We start from the raw sequence: 11,170 nt of genomic DNA, 5'->3' as shown, positions 1-11,170 counted from the left end.
ATTCCAGGGTTTGAGGGTGGCGGGGACCGGAGTCCTTGTCGCACAGAGGGGGAAACTGAGGCCGAAATCGGGCACGTGAGCGGGGAACCACCAATGGTGGAGCTGGGAATAAGGCTCGGCTCTGAGGCAGGCACCTGGGGCCGGGAGAGCGGCTCCTCTCAACCTTGGGGGGCAAGGGCATCGGGGAGCCTTCGAACCGCGGGAGGCGCGGCAGGAGCCGCTCAGGCGCCTCGCCCCCCGGCCCGGGCGAGCCCGCGCCCACGGCCCCGCTTCTCGCGATACCGGCCGGCCCCGCCCCACCGCTCCCGCCAAGCCCCGCCCCTCACCGCCGCATCTTCTGTCGTCATTTCCGGCGGGTCTGCGGGCAAAGGGACAAGATGGCGGCGCTGGGGGAACCTGTGCGGCTGGAGCGGGGTGAGTGCGGCGGAGGCCCGGGCTGAGGAGGGCGGAGGGGGTGGAGGACTGCGGTGTCGCAACAGGGGAGGAGGAGAGACCCAGGCTCCGACACCCGGAGCCGGGCTGTCCCTCGCGCTCGCGCCCGTCACCGCCGCCGTCGCTGCGCCCGGCCCCAGGGTGGGCGCCTGCCGTCTCTTGACTGATAACCAGACCCCTCTGTTTCCGTGGACTGTCCCGGGGCGCTGCACAGTTGACCCCCACCTGTCCGCGTCCGCAGGCCCCCTCTGCACTCGGGCTCCCTGGGCGCGCGCAGCAGGCGCGGCGACCAGAGGCGTGTTGACCCGAGAAACCTCAGCCGCCCGGCTCCGACCGGCTCCGCGCACAGCCCGTGCTTGCGGGTGGGCACACCCGGGGCCGCACCTTCACCCCGCACACGTGACACGTTGCCCGGGACCCCTCTTCCTCGTACGCGCACAAACCCCATCGCTGCTTTCACCGCAACCTCACTTTTATTTGTGTTGGAGTATTTCCTGGTTTGGGTGCCCCTCCCAGGTACAGAGAAGGTGCCTGAAGAACTTACCTGCTGATTTGGTCTTGGGAGGGTTACAGAACTAGGAGGAATAGTGGTAAATTGTAAAATATTTGAAAGTTCAGTCTTACCCCGTCTTTACAAACTCTCCAAATGCAGATCGTGGCTGGTTCCTTGCTGTTGAGAGCAGATGGTCAAGGAAAATAAAACCTGTCCTGCTGAGGAATTAGAAACCCAAAAGCCAGTCCTGTTACATATCTTCAACTTTCCGCTCTTTCCTCCTCAGATCCTTTATTTCAACCAGTTTCAAGCATGCTTTTGGCAAACCTGTAGCATAAGTCATTGGTTAAGAGTCAAGAAGTACAAACTAAACATTTTGAATACTAAGAAGAAGTTTGAAAATATCTTTCAAATGTTAACATTTGCAATTATAGTGACCATTAAATTCCGCTCTAAGAAGGGAATACGGTTTTTAGAATTACTGTATTTAAAGAAACCTCTTTCCTCACGTATTCACACGAACAAATGCGCACTTAACATTGTTTATTCCTTACGGGGTTCACTTTTGTAAGCCTCTCTGTAAATGACATTGTTTCCCTTCAGCCCACCAGGCCGTTAATTAAAGCATCATTTTAGACAGGAGTAGGTGCCCTGGGAAGACTTACTAAGTTAGGGCTGAGACTGTGACATTTTCCTCCTGAGCACAGTGGCACTCTGTGCTTTGTAGATGGGAACAAGTCTGGTATTAACGGGAGTAGGTGTTTTTCTTTGAAAGCCTGTTGTAGGGTTCTAACATGTTGGCAGTCTTTTGTGTTTTTATGCAGCACAAAATGTGAAACTTAACTGCTGGCATTTAGTTTTGGTAGTCATGGCTTTCGTTTTTGCTCTTTCAGAGTTCTTTTCAGTTCCGTAGTAGAATGCTCAGCACCTTAGTAGGATGAATTACTCGTAGTTACCATTTAGCAGATTAAGAAAGTCAATACTACATCACCTCTGATTCTTACTTAGAATTCTATTTAACAGACTCTATTAAACATCCCCAACAGTCCTACAGTATAAAATCAGTGCATATGATCAGGATCCCTGGATGCTTTCTAAATAATCAAAACGTGATTCAGTGGAACGCATTTAAGCACATGTTAGGTACAGTGTAAGTTCATTAAAGAGTATTTTTTTTTCTTCAGTTTTTAAATTGCATATTGTAAATGTAAATTAAAACAATTGATGAACCAACAGTCCCCATTCACCAGCCATTCAAGTGGTGGGATATCAAAATGAGGAAAGTCTGTTTCCATTGCATTTATCAACATCACCTTAAGCTTTTATTACCTAAAGTTGGAAAATGTTTTTTCTTCACTACAGTCGTTACTAGTTTTCCATTTGCAAACACAAAGATGGCCATATTCTATAAAGAAAAAGCTCTAGTCCTTCCACTTAAAAGGAGGCAAGGAACAGTAGAATAATAGGTACTCTAGCCCCCTGGGGTACAAAAACAGTTAAGAGAAAAAAATCCAAGTAAGGATAATTATTAACAGTGTTGTAACATGACTCTGAATCTCATAAAATTTCTTAATTCATAAAACACTATCCTCACACTTCCCAATGAGGATTGTCTAACATGCTTAATATATTTGTATAAATGTGTACCATCCCTTAATATTTCTTATGATTAATTGGTGTCAAATGTAACATAACATTTATGCTTGCTACATGCCAGGACTTTTTCTATTTTTTTTGGTTTAGTCATCAAGTAATTCTTATAAGGAAGATACTCTTGTTTCCATTTTATAGTAGAGAAACTGAGACACAGGGAGGTTAAGTAACTTGCCCAAGATCACCCAGCTAGTATTGAGACCAGATTGACAAAACTAATTGTTTTTGTTTTTCTATTTTGTAAACATGTATTTGTCTTAATTAAAACACTGTTTTGATTCTAAGTTGAAAACACACCAGTTAATTTTATTCATTTCTACCATTGTTATAAATGTGTCTCTGCCACTAACTGTATCTGTAATTGAATAATTCATTCTACGTATATATTGTGTTTTCCTTGGGAAAATTAACAGTGATTTTACTAGCACACAGTGTTTTGATTAGTTATAACGATAGGTAAATTTTTATTGACTAAATAGTTACTGATATACTGTCAGCTTTTCTGAAGCATAGACAAGATTTATTTGACTATCACATTTTTTAACCTCAGTTCTTTCTTGTGACATTTAATATTTTACATTCAGTTTTCCTGTCTCTCATACTTTTTCCCAGATTTTGTACATGTGTAACATCAGTGTTCCTTCCTAATCTACTGTGGAATTTAGCATTCTCAGATTTTACATTCCCATCCTCACATGTATTCACACACACACACACACACACACACACACAAGGTGTCACTCATGCTTTTTTTCTCTATGTTTTTCATATTCTTGAATGAATCATAACTGCTACACAGTTACATAGGTATTTAGAGAATATTCAGAGAATATTATCAGTGTGTATTTGTTTAACTCTAGATATTTGTAGAGCAATTGAATTGTTGGAAAAACTACAAAGGAGTGGAGAGGTACCACCACAGAAACTTCAAGCTTTACAAAGAGTCCTTCAGAGTGAATTCTGCAATGCTGTAAGAGAGGTGAGTACATGGGATTAAAATTTAATAAAAACTTGAGTTAATTAGGTAAGATAATACTGTGAAATTTGGGCTCAGAATTTCTCAAGAAAACGAACTTTAGAAAAACATTAAAACCTGTCTCTCTCATTTTTGGAATTTCTATTAGATATTTCACAAAGATGCATAATTTTGCCTAAAATTTTAACACATTCATTAACTTCATAGAACTCACACATGGTATTTTCTGAGATTTAAAATCACAAACTTTGGGTTTTACAGGTATATGAACATGTCTATGAGACTGTGGACATCAGCAGCAGTCCTGAAGTGAGAGCTAATGCGACTGCAAAGGTAAGTTTTTCATTCACTAAAAGTGAGAGAATTCTTTAAAAATCAGAGGTTTTAAATATGCAATTATTAGATTCATCATAGGCTTATTTTGAAAACTAACAGTGTCTTTCAGCCTGTGCTAAACCATCTCAAGTACTAAGAAGTAGGACCTTTTTTATTGTCTTTACAAAAGATAATCTGTCATGCAGATTAGATAATGTATTAAAATACAATTGCACACAAATAGTAATATACATATCATGTAATACGTAGTAATATACAGGATACATATTTAATCATATCAGTTATGTAAATTTTCATCAAACTTTTGATGTGTGAATTATCCTCATTTTATTGGTGAAGAAGCATCAAATTAAGTTACCTGCTTCAGACCACACAAATAGTAAATGGTATAATTGGTGAGGTGATCCCCCAGGTTTCTCTTTGCTTTCTTCACCTTAACTCTGCAAAGATGTGGTAATGTCAGTGGTAGGTTATCTCTTCAGAGCTGCAGGTGGCAGGTTTTATGTGCTTTCTATACTGGTGTTCTCCTCAATAATTTTTGGCATTGAGCTCAATGTCCGTATATGGTTAGAATAAGTTAATGTCATCATTAGGTGATTTATATTAGAATTAGTTACTAGGTAATTTTTCATTGATAGTTACTGGTTCACAAGAGGAAATACTGGATTCTCTGTTGAATGCAAACACTTAAACATGTGGGTGTATTTTGACAGAGTAGAGAAAAAACATAGAAATTTGTCTTTAATTCCTGACTTATGTGACCTTCACAGCTTACTGATTATCTGAGCCTTAGATCCATTATCTGTAAAATGAGACCTCTTACAGAACTGAGCATAGTGGTATTCAACAAATCTTTATTTCCTTCCTTCCCCCTTCCCATTTTTGCTCATGTACCCTGATGCATCACACAAAAAATTATACCAGATTACGTGAATATCTTTGAAAGCAAAATGAAACTAAAAATCTCAGCTTTGTGTTAGAATTAGTCTAGATTAGTCTAAATTTGAAAGTGTTAAAGATGCGGCTCTATTTCATCTTCTATGGAGTTTTAGTAGTAACTAGATACTTAACTAAAGCAACAAAAAAGTTCATGTTTATATGTACTCTTTTTCTTGAGACTTGAGTTACTTCGTGAGTTATTTAGTATAAAGAACAAATAATAGAGCAGCCAGAATGTACCAGTTCCTGGACTACAAATAGAATATGATTTAGCAGGAGGACACCTATCTCCTTGTAGATTATGTAAATAGGCTACGTCCTGCGCAAGGGCCCTTAAAGGAGCTTGGCTATCCAGCCCCAAAGTTCAAGACTGCTAGCATGCTGGGTGAAAGAGTCTCCTTTTTAATGTCAGTGTTCATTTGCCCAGCAAGCCTGCTTGCCAAGTGCAGACAGAAGTTCTGGGCACTGGATGGACTGACCAGAAACCCCCTACATAGTCCCAGGATATGCTTTCTAGCCATCTTCTCAAAATACCATTCTCTTAGCTTACCTTCTCCTCAGAACTGCCAGTGAATTTTGGGTATTTGAACATCAAAAGTATGCACCTCAAAGGCAGTTAAAAGGAGACTAAAAAGCTGAAGTAAACTAAAGTCATATTTTTAAATAAGTAAAATTTTCTTTCAGGCTACTGTTGCTGCATTTGCTGCCAGCGAAGGACATTCTCATCCTCGAGTTGTTGAGCTACCAAAAACAGAAGAGGGCCTTGGATTCAATATTATGGGAGGCAAAGAACAAAACTCTCCAATCTATATATCTCGAATAATTCCAGGAGGAATTGCTGATAGGCATGGGGGCCTCAAGCGAGGAGATCAACTTCTTTCTGTTAATGGAGTGGTAAGGATGTTTTATTTCTATTTGTAGTAACCTGTTGTGGCCACTTGGGGGTGTACATGAGTTATAGAAACAGAAGGTGTAGGGAGAAAAGAAACTAGTGTAGAAATCCCTTGGGGGAATCCAGTCAGTACTATTTAGTGCAGTGATACAATTTAAAGTACTTGAAGTGTGTTTTGCTTTTTTCCAATGTAAATTAGAAATGCTTAGTGTGATTTTTATGAAGTGATTAAGCTGTTTAGTAGTTAAGGCAGTGCATTAAGTTAGAAGTCTACCCCTCATTGTAGTCTTACAGAAAGGCAGTTGCTTGATTTACTTCTGGCTCAGTCGACTAATAGGGCATGTAGACTGTTAAACTAATTATTTGGATCTAAGAAACCAGTTCCTGGACTACAAACAGAATATGATTTAGCAGAGGATTTCACACTGATTAAAATGGTAAAGCTGGGTTATTTCATACGTTCATAGTGTTGAAATGATATAACATTAAAACTTTTTTACTTATATGTATTTTAAACATTTTTGCATTTTGAGTGAATTACAAAACCTAGATATTAATTGTGTGTGTATTTTTTTTTCTAGAGTGTTGAAGGAGAACATCATGAAAAAGCCGTAGAACTGCTAAAAGCAGCTCAAGGAAAGGTTAAATTAGTAGTACGATATACACCCAAAGTCTTAGAAGAAATGGAGTCACGTTTTGAAAAAATGAGATCAGCCAAACGCAGGCAACAGACCTAATGCAGTTCAAAACTTTCTATTCCATTTTGCTTTTGGCTAGAGAAGTTTTACTTGTGACCTACTGATGGCCGCAATGCCAACGATTATAAAGAAAACAAACAGAAACTTCCCGTGAAACGCTTCTTGCCATTTTATAAAAGCCTATTTTAAAATCATTTGTGGTTCCAGAGACACATACACACTTTTCTGACAAGAAAAAGTAAAAGGTGGTGAGGGCAATTTTGTCCTGCTCTTTATACAGGCCTTTTTCAAATGCAGATTTTGTCATAAAGTTGTTATAGATTTTTAAAAATGCTTTTTAAATATTAAGATGTACTTTTACATTCTTAATCTTTTTTTAGGAAAAAAGTTTTCTTCCTTTGGCTGCTTATTTAAAAATAACAGTTCTCTAGTTCATTTGCTTTATTTTTTTTTAATTTGTAAGATTTCTTTATAGTTTTCCAAGAAATTAAACATGACAGTTTCAGCTACAGCAGTTCATTACAGTCACTGTTAATATCACTGCTGCATTTTGTACTTTGAACACACACATATATAATCATTGGTAAATCATAACAGTGGAAGTTTTTTACTTTTATTTAAACATAATGTATACTGAATACTCATTTGTACTGATTTGTAAAAGTAAGTTTTTAAACACTGAAACAATCATTGCTAAAATGTGTATTCTTTCATAATATTTGAGCATCAGGGCAAGAGGATGTAATTTGTTAGCATTACTGATTAGGTCTATTTATATTCAACAGTATGTCAAGCTACAAATGCAAAAACAGGTTCAGGTTTCATCTTTCGCAAATTTTTTTAAATCCTATTCATTTCTATTTAAATATATTTCTTATATTTTGGTCCTTCCATTCCTAGAGATGAGCCATTTAGTCTGTGGTGGGAAATAGCAGAAGCAAAGAAGAAAAAGTAACACTTTAACCTCATGAGTCTCTAGAGTTACGTGCTCTCACTAGCTCAGTGTAAAGCATTGATTTTAAATAGGACGATTATAGAAGGCTATATGTAAGATATATAGATATTCTGAGGTGATGTATTCATAAGGATCTGCAGACTGTCAAAATGAGTAGGAACTTACATTAAAGGGGTTGGATTTAGAGATGTGATTGTTTACGATTCAAATATGATGATGGAAGTTGTGAGAGATACTTTCAGTTGTCCACTGGATGTCACTATTTTACCGAAAGGCAGCTATTGGTGAAGGACTGTGACTGAGCTCTTTTTAAAGGCTGAAATTAAAGAGTTGAGGTTCATTTTCAGTCAACAACTTAGGAACATTTGTATGATTTTTAAGTGACAGATGCTAAAAGGAAGATAATGGTTTGAAATATATAAGGAATTTAGACCCTGTGTAAAAAGTGGGCATTTTGAAACATTCCTTCAGGAAGACTGGAAATGTATACATTTTTCTGCATGTTTGTGAGCACTGTGAGTCTTAAAAGATTATTCCAGTTTTCAGTGATTTTTCAGAATAAAAGTCAATCGGCATTGTTATTTATCATTTAGGTATTGAACACTGGATTGCATGGTTGAATGTGTATTTAGTCCCCTACAAAATGTGCTTGTTATTGATAGGAATGTTGTTAAATTGTATATTTTCAAAATTAATTGGTGTTTTTAAAATGTTGAGACCAAAGTAGTGTAGAATTATGGACTTACTTTAATTTAATTGTAAAATTATTAGAGGTATTTGTTATAGAGCTTTATATATTAAAGAGAGGTATTGGTGCATATGAAAACAGTAATATTGTTATGCTCGTATTCTTGCATTACAGAGTAAACCCTAAAGAAACCTTATTTTGGTATAGCTACAGCTGTGGTAGCTTTTAAGGGCGTGTCAACATTTCATTATAAATTATAGCTCCCTGGTTCAGTATCTCAGCTGTTTCAGAACGTGCAGCCAAGTTAAATCTTTTTTGGTGTTGAAACTTAATAAGTTGAGTAAGCTATTTTTTTTTCTTCTACAGTAATCCACAATCTGTTCTTTGTGTGGGTTGGCACTTATTTATAATTCTTAAGATAAAGATAGCTTACAAGAGCCAAATACAGTAGTATTGCTTGCTACTGTTGAGCATGGGTAGCAGCAGTTTGTTTTTGCTAAAACGTTTTTCATAGTATCCCAGAATTTTAAATCCTGACCACAGGAAAACTCAATCATCCAGAGGCAAAGATGTACAGTAGTAGTTTGGTATCGTGAGGAAATGAAGGAATTTTTCATTTTAGAAATAAATGTATGATTCATGAACATAACCAGGCACATAGTAAGTATATAATAGGTATTTGATTTGTGAATTATAAATATAATTATCCCCTCTCCCCAGTTTCCATTTACTTTTTTGGTATTTCAGGATGGGTTGACTTAGTGATTCTAAACCTTAGCCATGTATTAGAACACCCTGCAGAACTTTAAAAAAGATTAATACCTGAGTCCCATCCCACACCAACTAAACCAGAATCTCTTGAGGGTGGGACCAGGGATTTTTAAAAGTTTCTCGGTGGTTCTGAAGGACATGTAGGGTTGAGAACTACTAATTTTCCCCTTTATAAAATGCTCTAATTACACTGGACTATGTTTGGAAATATCAGAATAGAATAATTTACAGCTACTATTAAGTAGCAGCAAAGATAATGATTGGTTATATTTCTTAATTTCTTTAGGAATAAAAGCTACTTGGCATTCTTTGTTTGGAAAATAATAATAGCCTTTAAAAATAATAGTAAAATCTTCCAGTAGTTTAAACATAAACTTTTAATGTCTGCCATCTTTCTGCTCCCTTTGCCTTTTTAAAACTTACAAAGATAAATGTTTATCATTTGAGAAAGCATGTTTAAAAATTGCAGATGAGAAATAATGTCTTTTGATGATTACATGCTGTCTTAACATGGCCACTTTATGTATTAGCAATATACTAGATTATAGTGGCCTCGTTTTGGGGGGTTTGATAATTCAGATGTGTTTTTAAAAAAAAATTTTGCCGTCTTCTAAATTTTTGCAAGTTGTTTTGTTTAAGTACTTAGCATAGTTTGCCTCAAGTACTTTGTTTACAATGTAAATGGATATTATAGCATTTAGTGGAAGAAATGGCCGTGGCTGATCTGGGAAGAAGGTCAGCATGACTTGGTGTTGATGTAAAAGAATCCATGTTGTGAATACCTTATCATGTGGAATGGTCATTGAAATATCAAGGACTCTAGTCATTGTATTTCCTGAATAAATGTATGTTTATGAATTTTCTAACTTATATTTTGTTGTCTCCTCTGCTAACAAGCTGGTTTTATACTTTTTATTGTCCAAAATTTCACTAATAGTGTTTTTTCAAAGGTCATTGCAGTTCTGTAACAGTTAAATAGTGGGGGAAAAACCAAATGCATGCTCACTGATTTTCAAGAACTTCCAAACTGATTTGTATCTGGACATGGTTTTTAAAAATATTAGCAAGCAGCATCCTTCTACTTTAATTCTGTAGTTTGAGGTAAAGAGATAGAATACTCAAAATGGATTTAACACTTTTTCAATAGCTGACTTCATTTATCGATTCTGATCTAAGGCTATTTAAAACAACTTTTAAATGAATTAAACGCAAAATCTATGTAGGTTACTGGAATGAAACTTCAAATTCCTATATTTTGCATTGTCTTTCACAAAATGTAACTACAGAAAAAAGTTCTCGTGTTATGTTAAGAGAGGCAATATGGCAAGTGATTAAGAGCACAGAATGTGGAGCCTGACTGCCTGATTTAAATCCTAGGGTCACCGTTGCTATGCAACTTCCCTGAGCCTTTGCTCCCTCAGCTGTCATGTGTAATGACAATGCCTATAAAGTGTTACTACCTCTAAAGCCCTTAGAAAGGTGCCTGGCATAGTAAGTGCTATTTGTGTTTGCTATTTTCATGTAAAATAGCATCAGGATCTTATTAACTAAAGGAATACCTTGTGGCCAAATATATTATCAAGTTCTTATTTTTGACACTTTAAAAAGATAAACTTTTATTTGTGCTTGAAAACCTTTAAAGGAGGAAGATTCCTAAGGAATTTTCAGATATCTGTCCACTCTGATCAAACTCCTGGGATTCTAAAATTAGTGGGGTTTGGGGCAGGTTGGGTGGGGAGTTGAAATCACATGCAGAATGAAAAACTGTAAGAATATAAGTCTCATTAAGGAATTTGTTCAGTCAGAAAAACAATTTGTCCCTGCCAGTGTGGCTCACTGGTTGAGGGTTGACTTATGAACCAGGAGGTCACAGTTCGTTTCCTGGTCAGGGCACATGCCCAGGTTATGGGCTCGATCTCTAGTACTGTGTGTGTGGGAGGCAACTGATTGATGACTCATCATTGATGGTTCTGTCTCCCTCTCCCTCTCCCTTCCTCTCTCTGAAATCAGTAAGAACTTTTTTAAAAAAGCAATTTGTAGGGAGGCTCTGACCTAGCTCTAGAGACAATGGATTGTTGGAATGGGTGTCAGACAATACAAGGCATAATTCACCATCATGAATTTCTAAAAGGCATGAAATGTACCAAGCAACCAGGGGTACAACAAAAGCATTTATTGCTAGCCCTCATTTTCTTCAAACAAATCTCTCCATTCTGGTTTTGTTGTACTCACAATCGGTGGTTATTCTGGTTTTAATATAATGGAGTGGTGACTGAAGTTCTTGTATATTTCTATGGTGGCAGAGAACCTCCACTTGATGGCGTCTTTAAGACTATA

General features: G+C 37.5%; 1 protein-coding gene across 1 annotated transcript; it reads left to right on the top strand.

Moving 5' to 3' along the window:
- The first annotated feature begins 348 nt into the window (after positions 1–348).
- Positions 349–9,703, top strand: LIN7C (lin-7 homolog C, crumbs cell polarity complex component). The gene is made up of 5 exons (XM_081155591.1): positions 349–414; positions 3,439–3,557; positions 3,816–3,887; positions 5,514–5,723; positions 6,303–9,703. The coding sequence occupies exons 1-5, from the start codon at positions 378–380 to the stop codon at positions 6,456–6,458; spliced, it is 594 nt and encodes a 197-aa protein (XP_081011717.1). The 5' UTR covers positions 349–377; the 3' UTR covers positions 6,459–9,703.
- The last annotated feature ends 1,467 nt before the right edge of the window (positions 9,704–11,170 follow it).

This window comes from Miniopterus schreibersii, assembly GCF_964146895.1.
Source record: "Miniopterus schreibersii genome assembly, chromosome: 12".
NCBI classification, from domain to species: Eukaryota; Metazoa; Chordata; class Mammalia; order Chiroptera; family Miniopteridae; genus Miniopterus; species Miniopterus schreibersii.
The sequence above is the reverse complement of the archived record's forward strand: the minus strand, read 5'-3'. Positions and strand labels throughout refer to the sequence as shown.

Bases quoted from the DNA above. Each gene is read 5' to 3' on its own strand.
- LIN7C (XM_081155591.1), top strand. From the start codon at position 378: ATGGCGGCGCTGGGGGAACCTGTGCGGCTGGAGCGGG. The intron at 3,558-3,815 runs GTGAGTACATGG...TGGGTTTTACAG, and splicing joins TCTGCAATGCTGTAAGAGAG to GTATATGAACATGTCTATGA. The intron at 5,724-6,302 runs GTAAGGATGTTT...TTTTTTTTCTAG, and splicing joins TTCTTTCTGTTAATGGAGTG to AGTGTTGAAGGAGAACATCA.